We start from the raw sequence: 19,732 nt of genomic DNA, 5'->3' as shown, positions 1-19,732 counted from the left end.
AAAATATGAATTCATTTCCATTTCACTTTTGCCCCCCATCAGGTTAATGTAGACGGATAATGCAATATCACATATTCTTTTCACAAATACAAAGTTTCAAGATCCTATCAATCAATGGAGGATCTTGGACGCAATAACTAAGAAGCAGTACTTTCATTCTGAACAGATGTTGGATGAGTCAAGCGTATTCTATATTCATCTATCATTGCATCCTGAATATCAATCATTCAAAGCTTTTCATCTAGGCGTCCAGGCCATCGAGTTCAATCATCTTCCTCACCAGCGTAATAACCTCGTCATCCTTGACGCTCATCTCGGGATTCTCAACCTTCTTTGCAATCAGCTCATCCACCATGCTTCTCAATCTTGCCAGCAAGACACCGATGCGTGCCCATCCTCTCAGTCTCAACCATCCGTCAACGAGAAGACCTCTGCCCAGCGTGTCAAGTTCGATCGGGCCTGAGAAGAGGAGGAGCGTATAGGCGTTGAAGGCTTGTGCACCATATGTTAGCTCTGTTGTCTGGAGGGTAATCAAGGTGGTGGTGTACTTACGTGTTAGATCACGGATAAAAATCTTGCTGGTAGAAATGAGACTGAAGTATGCCATGTACGCAGCATTTCCCGAAAAGCCCTGGCTTCCGAAGAGAGTACTGCTCGGGTGAACAAATACTCGTCCATTCTCCTGGTTAAAGAACTTGATCGACTTCGCCTCGGGATCCAGCTCAACAGCACCAGACATAGAGCTAGCAAATTTCTTGTCGGGATACTGAATGCGAGCAATTTGCGGTGTGAACGCCGCCGCAACCAAGGCTCGCAAGAGCTGAGATCCGTCAGAACTAGTTTCACGAGCGTGGGCTTCACTTGACGCTTCAGAAGGGGCGACAATGCCAATTTCCGCGAGTGCTGCGTAGTACTGTGCACGCGTGTTGGAGATATCAGACAGGGTCTGGAAATTGAGAAAGTTCTCCTCGCACCACGATCGCACTTGACGCTGAGGCAAGCGGTCTTGCATCATGGAATCCCATTCCTGAAAAGCCTGAAGATCGGTCAGGAGATCACCATCACCACTGTAGAAGTTCATGCGAGCCTCCTTTGCCTCATCTCTCCTTTCCTGTGGGGACAGAAAAGGACTTCGCGTGCTTAGTATCGCGGCGATAGTCACGCAATCACCCAGGCAGCCGAAGATCGCACCAAATACCATCAGCTTACCACATCTCAGGTCAGCTGGTAGCATAGCTAATTGTTGGCCCATAGCAGTGAGCTCATCGCCATCGAGTGCTCCCATACGTCGCAAAAGCTTCATGGCCCCGTCGATAGCTGTCGCATCGGGAGGTGTAGGGGACCGACCAAGAAAGCCAGCGACATCCTTCATTCCCATGGCGCGAACCGAAAGGCAAAGTTGCTCCAGGGGCACACGCCGAATTTCAGGTTCTGGTCGCTCAGGCATTTGTTCCTCAAGCTTTTGTGTAAAGAGCTTGTAGCATCTGCCCTCTTGAACTCGACCGGCTCGACCACGTCGTTGTTTACAGGCAGCCCGCGATGCCCACGTCTCTTCGAGTTTTCGCATGTTGTTTTGAACGTCAAAGCTAGTTTCCTTGACCTTTCCGCTATCGATTACCGCAACGATGTCGTCAATGGTGATGGAAGTTTCTGCAACATTGGTCGCAACCACGATCTTCCGCTTTCCAGGGGGAGGGCTTGAGAACACACGTTTTTGCTCGCGCGTTTCCAGTGATGCATGAAGTGGTAAAACATGAAGAGAACTGATCGCCTTTAATGCGCGGCAAGCCTGGTTGATTTCACCAACTCCAGGAAGGAAGATGAGAATGCCTCCAGACTTCTTCTCGTATGAAAGCTCGAAATCAATAGCTTTGACAGTCTCGACCAGCAGATTGTAGTTGATACGATGGCCCAGCTTCTGAATGACCTTGCCCAGAGCATCTCCACTGATATACTCGGTATCGGAGGTCTCCACGCCGTATGCAGTCATGCGGATAACATCGTCCAGATAGTACTCGTCTACTGGGAATGTTCGGCCCTCGATCTCAACAGTACCTACGCTGAGTCCCTCTGAGGCAAAGTAGTTCTTAAAGGTTGCCGCATCAAGTGTAGCAGACATGAGAATGAGCTTGAGCATATCCTTCTTTGACTTCATGACCTCACGAATGAGGTTGAGCAAGAAGTCAGTATCCAAACTTCGCTCGTGTACCTCATCAATAACGACGTGACTGACATCTGCCAGAGATGCCACGACATCTTCAACTCGACCTCCTGAAGTTTGCAAACGTCTGAGGAGAACACCAGTCGTGACAAACGTTATCCTGGTGTCCTTGGACCTCTTGGACTCGCCACGGATGGCGTATCCAACTTCCTCGCCGACTCGTGAGCATCTTTCTTCCGCTACACGATCCGCAAGTCCAAGTGCAGAGATTCGACGCGGTTGTGTGACAATCATGTTCGCGCAACCGCCTAGTCCTTGCGCACACAAATCATCCAGAATGAATTGCATAGATTGTGTAGATTTACCTGAACCTGTTTCTCCACTGATAATAGTGACATGATTGCTTCGGACAGTACCAATGATGGCCTCTCGCATCTGCCACGCAGGCAACTTTTGACGCTTGCTAATCATGTCTTTTAAAGAGGTTGATCCTTGTCGCCGAAGCCACTGCTCCCGGTTCTTCTCATCCTTTACCCACTTTATCATCTTGGGTACACGAGCTGGCCGTTTCTTCTGTGTGATGGCTGCGACGGGTTTGTATTCAGCAGCAGCTGAGGAAACCGCTGAAATGTCAACAAGTTTGCCAGGATCCTCAATGATGTTATTAATATTTTGTTGAACCCAGTCCATAGCCAGGTAAATCTTCATAGGCTCATCACTCAAAGACTCCTCAATATACTCGAGCGCTTTTCGGACGATACCCAGCTTGATATAAGAGGGAATGTTGGCCACGATCGAAAGAATCAAGTTCGCGGGGTAGGTAGCCGGACGACGGATTTGTAGCGATGTATCGACAAGTTGTTGCCCGTTCTTGACGGAATCTAGTTTGATGCGAATGACATTATCACCTTCGCGTTCGAACCCGTCTCCATACATGGCTTCAAGACTTCCAACCTCTTCCTCCCATTGCTCTTCAGGGGTTCCAAGATCCAAAAAGTCGGCGTCGTCGGAGTTCTTGGACTCGATTGGGAAAAGCAAGTCCTGCAAAGTCTCCGCGGCTTTGTCCTCATCGATGCCTTGTTCGTCCAACACCCTCGTGGCCAGTTCAAGAGAATAGCCTGCCTGAGCGAGTCGCTTGATGATGCCCTCTCTTCTCAGATTAGTGGCACCGACTGAGACTCCGGCCGCATAACTCTCTGGTAAAGCCCACCGAGGAAGATCGTCTTCTGGGACGTGGATGAGTAGCCACTCGAGTGTCTCTTCTCGGTCCTTGCAGTATTCCACTGCCTCTTCCACATGGCTCTTGCGAAAGCTGAGCTTACTGAATTCAGCAACGATAGCCTCTTTTTGGGGTTTTGACATGTGGACATCATTTGGGTTCCACTTGACGCCGGTTCGCAATAGAGTCTCCAACTGAGCCCTTGTCTTTTTGCCCATTTCAACCTTTGGCGCAGTGCTCCAACCTTTCATAATGTTTGATGCTCCTTTACCTGCATTGCTCATAAGGACCAGTCCAGCAGCGCCAGGCATTGCAGCAGCCTTGGCTTTGGCAGCCTCGATTTCCTTTCTCTTCTTATCTGCAGCAGCCTTGGCCTCTTGTCGCTCCTGCAAGGCTTTGAATGGATCTGCTTCGTACATCCAAGATTTCCCTTCTTTGACATCTTGGGTCTTGAGGGTCTGGAAGTCTTTCCATAGCGATTTGTGTTCGGGTGGAAGAACGGTGTGCTTGTTCTGCATGCTACAGACTCTGAAAAGAGCATAGGTAGCCGCTGCATGTTTGGCTTCTATGGCCGTGGGTCGAGTGATCAAATGTTTATGTGTTGCTGGAATCTTGAATGGGTCGAGTCTGATGATTTGCTGCGGCATCTTAGGATCCTTGGCGCTCATAGTAACCCATACTGAGAATCCCTCGGGTGTTTTTCTGGTATCATAGTCGGGTCTCTCCCATCGTTGCTTCTGACAGTATTCACTGAGAAGATTGACAGGCAGCTTTCCTGTCCATGAAGAACCGCCGATAAGTTGCTTCACCGTGGGCTTTGGGGGGCCTGGGTCGGGTGCCGCTTCAGGAGTAGACGTGCCAGCTTTTTGGCCTTTTTTGCCCTTGGCTTGGTCTTTGGATGAGCCAGATGGCATGGGATCCGAAAGATCTATGCCCCCACTGGCTTTTCCCTTGCCCTTTTTTACCATTATGAAGGGTCGTTGCTTATTGGTCGTGATGTTGTAGAATGAATATTGTCAAGGCTAGGATGATAAGTAAGTAGTAGCTAAAATTGGTGGAGTTCTTTCTGCAAAGTAAGTGGACAAGACAAGACACTCACTACTGACCTAGGCACCGTATCTACTCTAGGAACTGGGCAGTAGGTAATCTTGTTTTGACCTAGGTACCAATTTTAGCTGAAAGAGTTACATATATTCAGTGTCTAATTTTTATATTCTGAGTATACTCTGTGGTTGTTCTGATTTAACGGATATACAAGAAATATGCACTTCAGAAGCTAGCAAATAATGCTTAACGGGACAAATAAGTGGAAAATTAAGCACTTGGGCGCACAAGGGATCGTGCGGTAGACACACTGTGAGTACATTTGTATCAGTCTACATTGCATACTGTGTAAATAAAAACTCACACACGGTTCAAAACCCCGCCATCCATCAGTCTCTCACGGTACCTAGGTAATTCTGAGAAGCCTCATTCTGACTGGCAGGTGTCTGGCCATCTGTACAGTATTCCGATCGATCAAAACTTTATATTTTACGACTCAACAGTCAAATCTTATCGTTAGACAAATAAATCTTGCTTCATCAAACGAGTCATAACATGTCAGGAATAGTCATCATGAATGAGGGGCAAACACTCCTATTATTCTTTTTTTTACAACTTGACTACGGGTCCTGGCTACTTTTGAACCAGATTCACCACCACTTGGCAGTAAATTCCGCAATTTCGAGCTTCACCATCTCAGAAGTCCTGATGCACTAGCATAGGCTTCCCAAGGCACCGCGTCCTCGATTGACGCTGCCTTGAGCTTTGGCGATAGTCCTGCGCAAGTCCCATGTGCCTGAACACCAACCATCATGATGTTTCCTGCGTACACACGTAAACTTGTCGGTTTGTAGCTTCTGCGTCTGTGACCGAGAAGCCAGACGCCTCCACTGACTCCGCTCTCGCCTCACTTCTTCACTCAGGCTGGAGCTTTCAAGCTACCATAGGGCCTGTAATTTGAGGGGGTATGATTTCCCTCGTATAACCTTCCAGATACATTAAAAAGACGCGGTATGGGGTGTGATATCATGGGGATGGGGGTAAACGACAGTCGGGTAAAAACTGTTCTGGGGGGAAGGGGTGTCGTGATGGTGCTATGTCTTTGGGGGGGTTGGGATTGCTCCGCATTTTGAATTGCCTGTCGAAATTCCGATCCGGGATCAAGAAACTCCTTACATGTCCATGGCGTCGTTACCCTTGGCAAAGTCGAATCCTCCTGCAGGGGCAGCACCGTTGGTGCCGAAGCCGAAGGTACCGTTGGGGCCGGCGGGTTGCTGAGCCATACCATCGTCAGCATTCTCCTCATCGTCGGAGAAGTACTTCTCAATGATGTTGTAAGCCTTCATGTAGATCTCCTCGTTGGCGTTGTTCTGGCAGTCGTGGATCTTTTCCATGCCGCCACACTCCTCAATGAAGAGAGCATATCGGTTGATGGAGTCGCCAGACTCGCCAGCAGCCTGCTTGTCAAGGTCACCAATCTTGAGGATGTTCTCAAGGCCATCCAGGGCGACCTGGATGATCTTATTATCGGGACAGCCAAGCAGGTCACACAGTGGCTTAATGCAGCCTTGAGCAACCAGGTAACGGATTTGCTCAGGCTTTTGCAGACCACCAGAAGTGGCGTTACTAATGGCCCAGCAGGCTTCCTTGCGGGTCTTGAGGTCACCGTTCTGCAGGAGGTGGATCAGAGGGGGAACGATGTTGGCATCGATAACAGCCTGGATCTGAGAAGAGTTGCCGGCGGTGATGTTGGAGATGGTCCAGCAGGCCTCCTTGCGGATACCGTCCTTAGTGGAGCTGAGCAGAGACAGAAGGCAGGGCAGGGCACCACAGTTGATGATGACTTGGGTCTGCACATCGTCACCAGTGACAATGTTACCAACGGATCGCAGAGCAGGAGTCTGGACTGATGTGGAAGCGTGCATGAGGAGCTCCACCAGTCGGCGGGGGATACCAGCCTCGATCACGGCCTGGATCTTATCGTTGGAACCATCAGAAAGGTACGAGATAGCCCAGCAGGCATCAATCAGAACCTCATCGTCAAGAGAGTAGACAAGCTTAGACAGAACGGGAAGAGCGGGGGCAATCTGATAAGCAGTCAGTATATATTCAGTCTGATCATTTCATGTTTACTCACAGTAGTCCAATCAGGCTGAGGGGTCTTTCCACGGCAGAAGTTGCTCAGAGTCCATGTAGCGTTGCGGAGCATGCTAAGCTTGCGGCTGTCGCCGAGAAGGTTAAGGAGGGGCTTGAGAGCGCCACAGCTGAGGACATAGTCACGGCAGTGAGGGCTATCACCAGCGATGTTACCAAGAGCCCAGACGGCTTGTTCCCTAACGTCAGGCTCAGGGCTAGCAAGCAGCTCGACAAAGATAGGGACAGCGCCGGCCTCAATGACGACCTGGGTCTGGGTGGCGGAGCCGGAGGCAATGTTGGTCAGGGCCCAAGCAGCCTCGAACTGAACAAGGGTGTGAGGGGATCGCAAGAACTCGACAAAGCGGCTAACGACACCGGTCTTGATGACCTCCTCGATCGGGGGGTTACGCTCCTTGGATAGGAGCTTTCGGAACTTTGTAGTGGCCTGAATCTGCGAATCGATCTGGTCTGAGAAGACGCCTTGCACCATCTGGGGAAGGTCCTCGTTCAACTGAGATGAGAGTTAGCAAACGGTCATAAGAACTATTTAGCTAAAGCTATGCTGTTTGCAGGCAACCAATCGATACAGGGGACATCGAGTAGAACAGACGTCACTGCAACAATGACTGACATTGCTCAAATCCACCGAACCTGAATGTGGGGTTATGAGGTGCGTATTTCCCCCCACATCACAGGCCAAACGGGAGGGACAGGGCGAAGCGATGGCGACAGTATTTGCGCAAACAGCATGCATAGCCGGCAGCTCAACAGCCAGGGGGGGTTGATGATATATACCTGAGATTCGGTAGGAGCAGACTCATCGTCGCTATCAGGGGCAGCACCAAGGGAAGCACCAGGTCGGTTCTCACCGGTTCCGATACCTCGTCGCTTGGCCAAGTTCTCCTCACGCTTGGCCTTTCGGATCTCGACTTGCTGCTCCTCACGACGACGGCGGAGTTCCTCAGGCTTGAAGGTGTTCTTCGCCTTGAACTGGGTGCGGCGATGCTCGGGGATGTATCGCTCAGCCATGGTGACTGGTGTTATTTAGGTCCGAGGGGGCGTTGATAGGTGAACAGCAGCAAATTATTGTGCGGGGTGAAAGAAGCACAAATAGTTCGCAAGAGGGGAGCTCAGCGTTCAAGAGGGAAGTACTGGCTCTGGAAAGTGGGGGAGAATAGAAAATCTATGATGAGAAGAAGAGGTTTGAGGAAGGGAAAAGGAGAAGGATTTGTTGTTGATGGAGATGGATGGGGAAGAGAAGTCTCGGTGGTCGGCCGGGGACTAGGAGGGCGTTGAAATGATTGACCCAGTGGGCGAGTCTTTCTTTAGGTGGCCCCCAGGGCGGTAGTGACTGTCTGCTAAACCCAAACAGAAACCGCTGCCGTCTCTGACAAAGTAAGGGCCCAGCAGTGATTTCAGCCTCAGGCAGCAATATGGACCTAAGCTTTAGTTTGTACGCCAGGTAATCAAATCAGCTCTGCTCTACAGGCGAAAAAAGAGGGTATCATGCAGATGATGTGGGTAAAGCAATCTAGAATTTGTCTAGAAAAGAGAAGAAGTGTTTGTTTTCTATCCACTTGCAGAGCATGTAAACAAAGCAACCGATGAAAGGTCTGCAGTTCTGAAAGATCTTCACAGTCACAACGTGGACAAAGAGCGTTTTGATGCAAATTCTAGACTAATTGTCCCTTGCCTGGTCTCATTAATCAACAGTAAAAACAGGATCTTTTGCATAACTATGTGAACCTAAAAAATTCTGCCACAACCGTTTTACCTTAGCAGTACTAATTAATTATCTATGGATGCAACTCGCCACCTCATGCCAGGCTAGGCGTGTATGTCTGATTGGAAAAGTCACATCACATGCCTAGTCACGTGTTATCGCGATCGAGAAGGTGGGGAGCACGTAACTAGGCGCGTCTAGACACTCGGATCCGACATTGTCCACCGCGTCTCACGGGCCCTCACTTGCACAACGTTACGTCTTAATGCCGGCACTTAACGCGATCGCGTTAATTCACTGTCTAACTCGCCAATTGGTCGTTTATCTGATTCAAACCTTATTTTGCTGCGTCTACACCAGCTTCAATGTCTTCACTAACACTTCCAAACTATACACCGATTCGTGATATATTGGATGGCAAAGTTTCAGTCGGCAGGCTAGTCAGCGTAGCAGGCATTGCCGTGGACTTCCGTCTCCCAACGCCAACAAGAAAGACGGGTGAGAATGAGATCTCACTTTTGCAGCTAGTCACATCTAACACGCCCAGATTGGAAGTGCCAAATCCGACTTTATGATTCTTCAATTCAAGACGATGACTACATCACTGTCGAAGTTTTTCGTCCGAAGGGACAACATCCAGAGATAGGCTCTGGTGATGTTGTGCTAGTCAGGCAAGTCAAGGTAGGTGTCGAACACCTTTGCATCGGTTCCGTACTCACTATTATCAAGGTTCAACATTACGGGTCGCTGTCTTTGTTGACCAACATGAGTACCCGGATTTCGGTGTACGAAGCTTCCAAGATTCCTAAACCTCCTGGCGAAGCTTCATGCGCAGTGTATCCTGGCGCCAGCACCAAGGATACTTCTCCAAACGGCCAAGAGAATACTTTTGTTTCTCGGATGTACCACACCATTAACCGAGATCGGGTTCCCGCGCAAGAAGAGTACGAGGCAAGGGTCACTGCTTCTGCAAATGTCAAAAAAAAGTTCAGCCTACTTCAAGATGTCAAAGAAGGGCAGTTCTATGACATAGTGGCCCAGATTGTTCGGTCGCCCTACGATTCAGGTGACAGAATAACTCTGTGGGTTTCTGATTATACAGAAAATTCGTGGTTTTTCAACTATTCCATCGGTGCAGGCGATGCTTCCCTCGGGCGAGATGGCGATCCGTACGGCTATACCGACAAGTTTACAACAGCCGCCAAGACGACTGACTGGCCAGGGCCTTACGGCAAGAGATCCATGCAAATCACCTGTTGGGAACCTCATGCCAGCGCCATTCGCGATCAAGGCATAGATATCGGGTCATGGGTCGATGCAAGGAATATACAGATCAAGACAGGCCACAACGGCAACAATTTGGAAGGCTTCCTACGGGAAGACCGTGATGCTCGTGGCTCCAATTTTAGCGTGCAGAAAGTAGACATGACAGTTGGTCCTGATTGCGTTAACCCTCATGCAAAGGCGGCATTGCAGAGAAAGAGGGAATACGAACGCCTGAGAAAAGAGCAGCTCAAGGACATAAGAGAGGCCAGCAAAGCAGGAGAAAAGCGCAAGAAGGGCATGGAGGCGAACAAGGAGACAAAGAAGGAAAATTCTAAAGCGAGGCGGAAAGCCAAACGCAAAAGGGAAGCTACCAGGCAAGACCAGGACGATGATCAAGCAGAGGAGGATACAACTCAGATTGAGGACCTGAACACACGAGGTACTCTCCCCATAATGCAAATCGGCTGCCCATGCTAATAACTTTTAGTGAAATGTGAGAACCAAGATAAGGCGACTAGTCGACTTTCCGAAATAACTAGTATTGTGCAGCATGAAACTACTATCGAAGGAGAAAGCGTGAAGGTCCCCCTGCCGTTTGTAGACTTGAACTACCGCGCCAATGTTCGGGTTGTCAACTTTTCTCCGTCAAACCTCGCAGATTTTGTATATCCAAAGAAGGAGTCAGAATACGACGACATCCTCTCTGACGTTGACGATAATGACGATTCCGAAGATGATGATGAGCGACTAAGCCAAATGCCGATGGATACTTTCGCTCGAGTACGGAATTGGGAGTGGCGCTTCTTCTTGGAACTCGAGGACGCAGTTGACAATCGCAAGCAGAAGAAGCAAAGGCTATGGGTATTGGTAGATAACCAAGCTGCTCAGTGCCTCACTGGTCTTGATGCGTCAAACCTGAGACAGGATAAAGAGCTACTGTCTACGCTTCGGGACAAAATGTTCACTCTCTGGGGAAACCTAGAAGAGAAAAAGACAGCCACCGAGAAAGCAGTAAGAACGGGAAAGCCTCCAGCTGATAGCGATGATGAGAACGAGCAACAGACTGGGGGTAACGAGTCAAAGACACAATTGACGAATCGGTCTTTTTCATGTTGCATTCAACAATATGGTATCAAAGTTACCGAACCAGATCCAACAAAGGCCAGGGAAGGAGACGGGAAGCGATGGCAGAGAATGTTTCGCCTCTTTGGCACCATGATTACAGGAGGATAGACGTACGAAAAGGTTTTTGTCAGATCAAAAAAGATAGAGAAAGTACGTGACCTGGGGGAAAAGTGAATTTGGAGTTTTGAGTCCGGGGCGTTAATGTCATTATTTCAACAGTTACTACTAGGCCACGTCGCGAAGAGGGAAAGTGAGGCGCAAACATTCCTGATAATAAAATGGCTACGTATGTATACATGTGCAGTCTTTTGACGCCCAAAACTAAGTCCACTGCCGCATACCCAGACTCCGACATGTAGGCCCAAAGCGACAAGAGACGGCATAAACAGAAATAGGAAAAAATAGTGAAAATGACTAAAACCGCCAGCCTGCGAGGCAAATTGAGAAAACAGAGGCCTTTCTCGCCGTGCACCCAAACAGCTATGCGCCATGTACGAGGCCAATCACGCTGCATTCTAATCCCCTATAACTTCATTATCTGATTCATGAGCTGGTCGTTCCGCTTCTTCGTCTTCGTCATCGTCCTCGATTGGGTCATCCTCCAAGAGGCCCTTCTGGCGGAGATCCTCTCGTGAACCCTCCTCGGGGGGTGGCGTGCTGTCAAAGATATCGTCGTCCTCAACCACAAGCGCTTCGCTAAGTTGAGGTTTTTGAGACTTGGATGTTGTGGGGTGCGTGCTGGCAGCCTTCTTCCTTGTTCGCTCAGCCAGCTTCTCCTCATCGAGATAAGTGACGACCTCTTTGAAGTTGTGCCCAAGTTTGTTTTGGTTGCGGAGCAAGCGACGCCGCAGCTTGCCTGCATGTGTGCCCTTGTTGTCTACAAGTCGTGCGGTAATAACGAGAACGTATTTGGCAGTGAGTTCGCAGAGTGCCTTTTCGGCCTTGAGTTCAGCAGCGAGACGCTCTTCCTCAGACAGGCTCTCATCCTCGTCATCCTCCTCCTCTTCCTCATCATCGGCTATGGGATCTTCATCCTCGGCAGGTTCGTTCAACAACTTGTCTTTCTTGATCTTCTTGGCGTATAATTTCTCGGCTCCGTCAAAAATAGCGATCAGCTCAGGGATGAGTCCTGACTCGATCTCCTGAATCAATGCCTTGTATTTTTCACCTTCTGTGGAAGGCGATCCTGGGCTCGAAGCAGGACGGACCCTTTCAATGGTAGGCCGTAGAGTGGCAAAGGTTAGATGAAGATCGCACAAGCTGCCTGTGGCAAATAGTCGTAGCTGGTCGATGGCAGCACGTGAGGAAAGCGTTTCGATGAGATGTCTGCGGAAAGTCTGGCGAAGTACAGATAGGCGGTCGAGTTCGGCGTCTGCGATATTGAGCCCTGATGAAAGTAGCGTGTTATATGCCAAAGCCTTCCACATAAAGTAGAACTGGCATGTCTTGATAGCATATGAGACGACCTCGTCCTCCAGGTCATCGATATCCTGATCGTCCAGAGGCTCATACTTGCCGCGATGCACGATGTTGGCGAGTATTTGGATTACGGGCGTTGTCGTTGACTCCGTGGAATCCCCCTCGGCCTCAAGAATGTCAACACAGTTCGACAGACTCGCCAATTTGCTGATCTTTAAGAGGACAGTGGATAGTTCCTTGAGAGGCGATTCCTCCAAATTCCCTCTTGACGAAAGCTCGTAAGTCTTGTCAAAGTTGTGCAGCGCAGTCACGGTTGACTCCCACAGGCTTGAGATCTTGCTGTCTGTGACTTCTTCCAATTCGTCGTATCGACGCGAATGCAGCAGCGCTGCAGCTGCTTCGGACAACACTCTCTTGTCGTCATGTCTGTTGAATTGGGTAACAATCCCGTCAAGTAGCTTTTCGTACTTGTTTGTGTTTTGCCGCAATTGCTTGAAAACTTCGATGTCGGGAAAGTGTGCCAGGCGAAGAACAATTGCAGCTGTACCCGGCTCGGCTCCGAATTTGCTTAGAAGATGAGGGATAACAGTGACCAGCTCAGTCGCAGTGTCCTCGGGGCTGATGCTCACATCTTCAGCGTCTTTGGGTGCTTGATGCTTCTTTCGTGACCTATCATGGTCTCCGGAATGAGTTAAGCTTGACTTGACTGCCGAGCTTAATACATCCAGTAATATGGCTTCCTCTGCGGGTGTTGGAGCAACAGCTTTCTTGAATGCAAGTTCTGGGTTGCTGCCCTTGGATCTTGCTTTTGAACTTGTTGTGTGGTCAAATAGTAGGTATCCAGCGAGCAGCGTCCATTGCTTGATCTCATTAACCTTCTCAAAGAGAACTTGAGACGCCAACGAGATTCTGGTCTCCGGAACAGCTGCTTCCAGAAGGTCTACGGCTGCATCCAACCCTAACACCTGGTTGCTTTGCTCCTCCTCAATTTGACTGTCGTAAATGGCTAGTGTCTCAGCCAAGCACTTCAGGTCAACCCATTCGGCGCGAGGGACGTCAAGGGAGACCTTCTTCCCTTTGGGAATCTCTTCCATGATGTCGGAGTCGCCTAAGGATTTCACCTTTTCGTTGATAGCGTCTTTTGTGCAGGCTACAAAGAATCCAACAACTGCCTTTCGAATTCGAAGCTCGTTGTCGAAGATAAGCTTTCCAATGGCATCTACCTCTTCGCCCTCAAGCATATCCTTATCACGAAGGACGTCAATAACGGCGATCGCTGCTACGCGCACAGAGACGTCGGCATCTTTGCAGGCCATTTCCACTAGACGGGGGCGAAATCTGTCAATAAAATGTCCCAAAGTGTCTGCGTCTCTTCTGAAGACTTTAGCAAGGTGTCTGAGAACCTCGTGGCGTGTGGGAGCATGAGTATCCGATAACATCCAACCCAGATAGCGCAGGTAGCCAGGATCAAGAAAGAGGGCAGGCAAGGAAATAATCCAGTTGCCGAGAGCCTCCACACATTCTGTCCTGATTCTAGGGTCAACATCTCGGTAGCGATGGACAAAAACAGTGTCGAAAAATGATTGAATCAACTCGGAGCAAACTTTACGATTGCTGGTGCTTTTTTCCACGTCACGCTGCATCGCAGCAGTCATCTTGACTTTCGAGTTTCGAGCTTTTCCTGCACGTCCAAGCCTGGTATCAAGGACGTTGGCGACCTCAACAAGGGCAGACTGAACTGCCAAAGATATGGTGGTGGCGGTATGGCGGAAAGGTCGGAGGCTGGATGATGACATGCTAGCAAGCCATGCGTGAAGGTTTTCAATCAGAAACTCGTCCCTATACATAAGATTATTTTGGTGCATGTTGACGATGAGGTTTTCGAAGAAGGTGATGAGTACGTCTCGGAAGGATCGCGACTGTTTTGTCCTAGAGATGAGAGGGTAGTCGGTGATTTCTTGCTATAAACGTCTCAGCCTGAATTCTTGTTACAAAAGCATGGCTGAACTCTACCTCTTGATACACGCTCTGCAGATCTGCCAGACGGCCAGCGATGTTCTCGGCATCTCGAACATCATCTTCTGTGATGAGTTGGCCACAGCCAGCACATTGCAAAATGCAATTTACTAGGTCAGTAAAAGCTGCCGCCCCATCATCATTGTACTTGTTCAACCATTCTTCAGCCACTGATTTACTGGAATCGCCCGAGCCAAAAAGATCAGCTGAGTCGCGTCAGTACATAGAAAAGCGCGTAGGTCGAGAGGGGTTTTGCATACAATAGAGACCAGTTCCCTTTACAGCCGCGTCTTCAATCCGAACACTCTTTTTAGGTCTGCTCGGTAGACTTTTGGCGGTATGGGTTACTCGCGCAGGTCGCAAAGGTTTGGAACCATTAATCTTTGGCTTTTTGGCAGAGGGTTTCTTTGCGCGACTTGTTTGCGACGCCTTCTTTCTAGAGCGTGGTGCAGGATGATCTTCGTCGCTGTCGTTGTCAGGCTCGTCGCTCATCTCCTCATCTGAATCAGGCGCTTCGTTTTCAGCAGCGGCTTCTTCTTCTTCGCCATCGTCGTCTTCGTCGTCCTGATCGTCTCGCTTGCGCTTTGGGTGTGTTGGCTGGGATGCAGGTTCGGGTGTAAATTTAGAGGGCGCTCTCACGACGCGTCCCGATCGGCGACGCGTTGTGGCATCGGGGTCGGGTGCTGGGCTTGAATTGCTGTCCATGGTTTCTTTCAAAGGTGGTCGCGCTATCAGGAATTGAAATTATCAAGTTTCAATCTTAACGACCCTCGATGCGAGGGCAACAATGGAGTCTTTGGCCACTTGGCGCGTCGAATGTCGCGTGGAGTAGGTAAGTAGGCAGGTAGAGTGCAAATAGGTTGAGATGACGCCGCAAGCTAGGTAGGTATTCTGGAAAGTGGGTGGGTGGTGTTAGTTTGCGCTGCATACGGCTGAATATCGGGTGGTAGCAGCTTTTGTCCCGAAGCACACTTTTTAGGAGGGCACTTCAGTTAGCATCTGTACTCTGTATGTACTATGAACCTCTTTCCTCTTCATCTACCCCCCAGAATCTCCCAAGCCACACCCAAGCTCTGAGCGTCACCCCCACAATCCAAGTACGGATGTGGGTCAACAGCCACAATTTTGACCAACTACCTCTTATCTCTTATCTAATAGCAGAGACCCTTTGACTCGTGCCTCAATTGAAACCAAGGCATTTATTTGTTAGTGATGCTGCGTCAAGATGGAGACGCTGTTTTGCTTTGACATTGTCTTGACTTGATTTGGTTCTCATTAATTCATCCCGGTCTGGCCTTTCTCATCTTTCGCATCATCACAATATGCTATCAAAATGGAATCGCCATTTCCTCCCTCATCCTCATCTCCTGGCGATGGCCGCATCGTCGTTGGCCTGCTCCCCGCAGGTGAAAGCGGTCTTGAAGCTATGACCTACCAGTATCCCCTAAAGCTGATATCACCGGCTCCTTCGTCAAACCAGCCAAGTACGCTGGTGTTCCTGTTGTCTTATGGCGGCGGTCTTGTTGCTGGAGATGGTATAAATCTGACCGTCCACGTCAAGCCGGAGGCGAAACTCAGCATCGCTACCCAAGGCCACACAAAGATCTTCAAGTCACCTACAGCAGACGTCATTACAAGTCAAAACTTGGAGGTTACTATAGACAACAACGCTTCAATGTGCCTTCTGCCAGACCCCGTTCAGCCATTTGAAGATAGCGTATATGCCCAGAAGCAAATATTCAAGCTCCAACAGCAAGCATCTCTCTGTCTTTTGGACTGGGTTACTCAAGGACGCGTGTCCCGTGGTGAGAACTGGAGCTTTAGGAAATGGTCAGGACGTAACGAAATATGGTTACAAGATCCTGAGATGACTTCTGCCGACAGACTCCTTGTCCGAGACTCCATCGTCCTGTCCAGGGAAGCAAGCAAATCCGTTGGCCGAACGCTTCCAGAAATGATGCAGCATATGGCGATAACAGGAACCCTCATTCTGCGGGGGACTAAAACAAAATCGTTGGGAGAGTTCTTCCAAACTGAGTTTGCTGCCCTTCCCCGCATTGGTGCCCGAGATTTTCGATCGCCAGAAGCAATGGCACAGGACAAAACAAATACTTCGGACCTCGACCGTTGGCGGTTGCAGAGATTGGACAATGAGAAGGAGGGTGGTGTTCTCTGGTCTGCAGCCAACGTTCGAGGTTGTGTGGTTGTTAAATTCGGGGCAAAAACTGTAGAAGCAGGAAGAGAATGGATTGGGTCAATGCTCGTTCAAGAGGGGAGCATTGCTTCAGAGTTTGGAGACAAAGCGTTGATGTGTCTTCGATGAGATCTTGCATGGATACCAAGAACCAAGGTGTATGTATGGTGGGCGTTTTCTAATTCAGCATCATTGAAACTGTGACGGCTACAACCTTTCAGCTCCGCTACAGTATTAGCCATCTTTGGATTGATATACGAACTATACATTCAACGTTCTCGCATAACTTCCCCTTCTATCGGTGTGCATGTCTATCGGTGTTTTTGCACCATCGTCAGTGTCACTGCTAAAACTGAAGCAACTGCGCTATCGACACTGCACTTCAAGATGGTTGCTTCTCGTTGCCAAAGCTTGATTATTGCCGACCCAATTAGTTCCCATATATTCCGATAATCCATGTTCTACAAAGCAGAGCCATCCTGTGTAATGCTTGGGTCAAATAGCCAGGCGGGTTGCATAAAACCGGGACTGATTTAGTAGTCAAAATAAATGTTAGATCACTCTTAGTGTTTATGTAGCCTAAGAGTGGTCTAATAATTTCGTCTTGATTGCTTCAAGTCCCTATTTTTTTGCTACCCACCTGACAGCCCAGGTTCGTGACCCTTTTTGCCACAACCACACTGGGGCACCAGTGACAAAAGTCGTTGAGCATTACTACCTACTATAATGCTACTGATTTCTTGGTTCTCTGTCTTGGCCCCTTTGACTGACATTAGTGGTCATATTCTTCTTGTCCTGAGACTATAAATTTTCTTCCACAAAGATCATCCTGTTGGGAATCATCTCTATTTCGCATGTGCGAAAAGTATATGAAGAGTGAAATAATAATGAAGGCATCTCAGAATAAGAACAGGGCAGTATCTGCTTGGGTAGCCCGGTGCTTACAGTAAAAATATGTACTTTTGGGCGTCTTTATGTTGTATTCCCAAGCACGCGACTGGAGCTACGGTTGAGTCTCTGGCCAATGGAACCTGGCCGCATTTCCGCATTAGGAACTGCCTACAGTAACGTTAGTGCCATCACTGACTAGATACTACTATCTAAATAACATTGGAACATAGCAGTGTAATCTTTCCTGTCCCAGCCTCTGAAGAATAGATAGGACTACTATTACTTCCAGATGAAGCATTAAAAGCCATGCTCCGAGGCGCTGCTGCGTTAATTGGCGGTTCTATTCAGAACTCGCTCCGATCGCGATAACTACAAGAAGGCACTCAATCCCATCCTTTTTAATGTGTCAGGATCAATCAATCCAAAATTGATCATAAATCGCGAAACCTTCAGTATAGGTAACTAGGTCGCCATTGTTTCATTACAGAGTCCTTTTTTCTTGATCATTACAATGCATCGTCTTGCCCTCCATACTCAGTACAGAACACCCTCAACTGAGTACCAGGTACGAAGGTAATCTTTGACGATGAACGCTAATCTTGATCGGTGACATCAAGCTATAGGCGGTGAGAACAGACATGGACGGCAGAATTTCTGGTCCCCCACCGTCCCGCCCCCCACTATCTGACTTTCGGCTTCGCGACTCAGACTAAATTTTTGTAAAGCTTTATAGAATTCCAGGACCTGCGACAACGACAGCGACAACAATTGCCGGGCAGCTAAATCAGTTCCATCTTGGTCGCCAAATTTAAGAATAATATGAACAGAGGAAGGGCATCGACCCGGGGCACCCGGAGAGGCGCTGCTGCGGCAGGTTCACGAGCAACCGACGAGAGCAGCGCTGGCCCTTCCAATACTCAAGCAACTTCGAGCAGTGCTACTCCAGCCCCTCAGAGCACATCTTCAACACCAACTCGCGGCGGTGATACCACCCGGGCAACACGAGCACCTGCGGCAGGTCGTTTCCGACCCAAGAATGTTCGTCGAGATGAGGCAGAAAGAGATACTTTAGCCCGGCAGGAAGAACAAAAAGCCAGTGAGAGAGCGGCAGATGAGCGTAAAGCTCGCGGTCGCTCACGATTCAGAAGCAAGAGGAGTCGTGGTGACGCTATGGGCAGAGGTGGTTTCGGTCGAGTGATTTCAGGGGCCAGTGGTCCTTTCTCTTCCGGCGCAGGAGGTAAGTCCAACGCTTAGAATGACATATCCCACTCGCAAGTTTCTAACAGCTACAGGATCTGGTGGTCGGTTCGGCGGTGGAGGCGGAGGCAGTTTTGGAGGTGGTGGTAGTGCTGGTGGTGGACGAGGTTTCAAATCAGACTCTAAAACTGGCTTCGCTCAAGCAACACGAAATCGCGAGGCTCGAATCAATGCGGATAAGCTCAACATTCATACACCCGACGAGGAGCTCGACAGCGAGGACGAAGCGATGATGGAGGCACTTAACTCCAAGGCTGTCAGTGTATTGCCCATCGGTATATATCGACGAGAGCATAAGGATGAAGGCGTCATTGTGGCCACCACAGCGGAACTGGAAGCCGCTGAAAATGCTCAAGCCGTTCTTCCTCCACAATCAAAGGAAGTAGAGGAGAGTCTTTGGGTGGATGGTGACCCGGGTGAAATCCAGCCAATGGCTGAGAACAGAGAAGACGGAGGCATTTGGGACAACGACTCAAAGCCCACTGTTATCAAGAAGGAGCAGGACGACTCTATGGACTTGGACCTTGAAAGTAAGGTGGATACAGAGGCTGAGAGCAAAGACACTTCTGCGACACCAGTGCCACAAACCAAGAAACCAGCACAAGAATCGGAAGAAGCCATGATCCGATCAGATCTAGAGATTCTTGCCAATGAACTGGGCGCAGTCGAAATTTCCGATGACGCAGATGGAGAGGGAGAGGAAGAAAAAACTCAGGCTCCCAGCAACAAGGATGGTCGCATGTACTTGTTCCAATTCCCTCCTGTTCTGCCACCCCTAAAACAGATCGCCCAACCCAAGCCCAGCAAGATCAAGCCCGAACCTACCGAGGGCGAAGATAATGTCCTCGAATCAACACCAGCTGCAACCGATGCTGCTCCCGTCGACCTCACCAACGACTCGAACAACACTGGCTTCAACATCCCTGGCTTCGAAGATCCAGAACAAAAGGCTGGTTTCATGTCCAGTCTACTGTCTTCAGGTGGTATGGTGGGTCAGCTCAAGGTACGCAAATCAGGCCGTGTAGAGATGGACTGGGGTGGCAGCACAATGGAGCTGAGCCCTGCTGTTGGCATGAACTTCTTGACAACGGCCGTCATCGTCGAGGAGAACGATGAAAAGCCCAGGCCGGGTGTTATTGGAGGAGAGAGTATTGGTATGGGCAAAATCATGGGTCGTTTTGTCCTTGCGCCCAAGTGGGATGAGGAGGAGGAATGGGAGGTGTCATCCGAAGACCTCAGAATATAGTCAAGTGGTTCTCATGAAGTACCGCACTAAGCAAC

At 49.4% G+C, this 19,732-nt stretch overlaps 6 protein-coding genes across 6 annotated transcripts, besides 1 other annotated feature; 3 read left to right on the top strand and 3 right to left on the bottom strand.

Moving 5' to 3' along the window:
* Positions 1-241: 241 nt before the first annotated feature.
* Positions 242-4,348, bottom strand: FPSE_04106 (uncharacterized protein; the record flags this gene model as incomplete). Its single annotated transcript, XM_009257224.1, has 2 exons — positions 242-492; positions 553-4,348. 2 exons carry the CDS (start codon positions 4,346-4,348, stop codon positions 242-244), a joined length of 4,047 nt encoding a protein of 1,348 aa, XP_009255499.1.
* Positions 4,349-5,596: 1,248 nt separating this feature from the next.
* Positions 5,597-7,589, bottom strand: FPSE_04105 (uncharacterized protein; the record flags this gene model as incomplete). The annotated part of the gene is made up of 3 exons (XM_009257223.1): positions 5,597-6,511; positions 6,562-7,071; positions 7,356-7,589. The coding sequence occupies 3 exons, from the start codon at positions 7,587-7,589 to the stop codon at positions 5,597-5,599; spliced, it is 1,659 nt and encodes a 552-aa protein (XP_009255498.1).
* A 1,459-nt stretch (positions 7,590-9,048) lies between these two features.
* FPSE_04104 (uncharacterized protein) lies at positions 9,049-10,782 on the top strand (the record flags this gene model as incomplete). Its single annotated transcript, XM_009257222.1, has 2 exons — positions 9,049-9,988; positions 10,037-10,782. 2 exons carry the CDS (start codon positions 9,049-9,051, stop codon positions 10,780-10,782), a joined length of 1,686 nt encoding a protein of 561 aa, XP_009255497.1.
* Positions 10,783-11,189: 407 nt separating this feature from the next.
* On the bottom strand, positions 11,190-14,814 carry FPSE_04103 (uncharacterized protein; the record flags this gene model as incomplete). Its single annotated transcript, XM_009257221.1, has 3 exons — positions 11,190-14,054; positions 14,107-14,315; positions 14,370-14,814. The coding sequence occupies 3 exons, from the start codon at positions 14,812-14,814 to the stop codon at positions 11,190-11,192; spliced, it is 3,519 nt and encodes a 1,172-aa protein (XP_009255496.1).
* Positions 14,815-15,442: 628 nt separating this feature from the next.
* On the top strand, positions 15,443-16,432 carry FPSE_04102 (uncharacterized protein; the record flags this gene model as incomplete). Its single annotated transcript, XM_009257220.1, has 1 exon — positions 15,443-16,432. One exon carries the CDS (start codon positions 15,443-15,445, stop codon positions 16,430-16,432), a length of 990 nt encoding a protein of 329 aa, XP_009255495.1.
* Positions 16,433-18,013: 1,581 nt separating this feature from the next.
* On the top strand, positions 18,014-19,697 carry FPSE_04101 (uncharacterized protein; the record flags this gene model as incomplete). Its single annotated transcript, XM_009257219.1, has 2 exons — positions 18,014-18,431; positions 18,487-19,697. The coding sequence occupies 2 exons, from the start codon at positions 18,014-18,016 to the stop codon at positions 19,695-19,697; spliced, it is 1,629 nt and encodes a 542-aa protein (XP_009255494.1).
* Positions 18,491-18,553: a microsatellite.
* Positions 19,698-19,732: the final 35 nt, after the last annotated feature.

The sequence above is a fragment of the Fusarium pseudograminearum genome, chromosome 4 (genome assembly GCF_000303195.2).
Source record: "Fusarium pseudograminearum CS3096 chromosome 4, whole genome shotgun sequence".
Classification (NCBI taxonomy): Eukaryota; Fungi; Ascomycota; class Sordariomycetes; order Hypocreales; family Nectriaceae; genus Fusarium; species Fusarium pseudograminearum.
The sequence above is the reverse complement of the archived record's forward strand: the minus strand, read 5'-3'. Positions and strand labels throughout refer to the sequence as shown.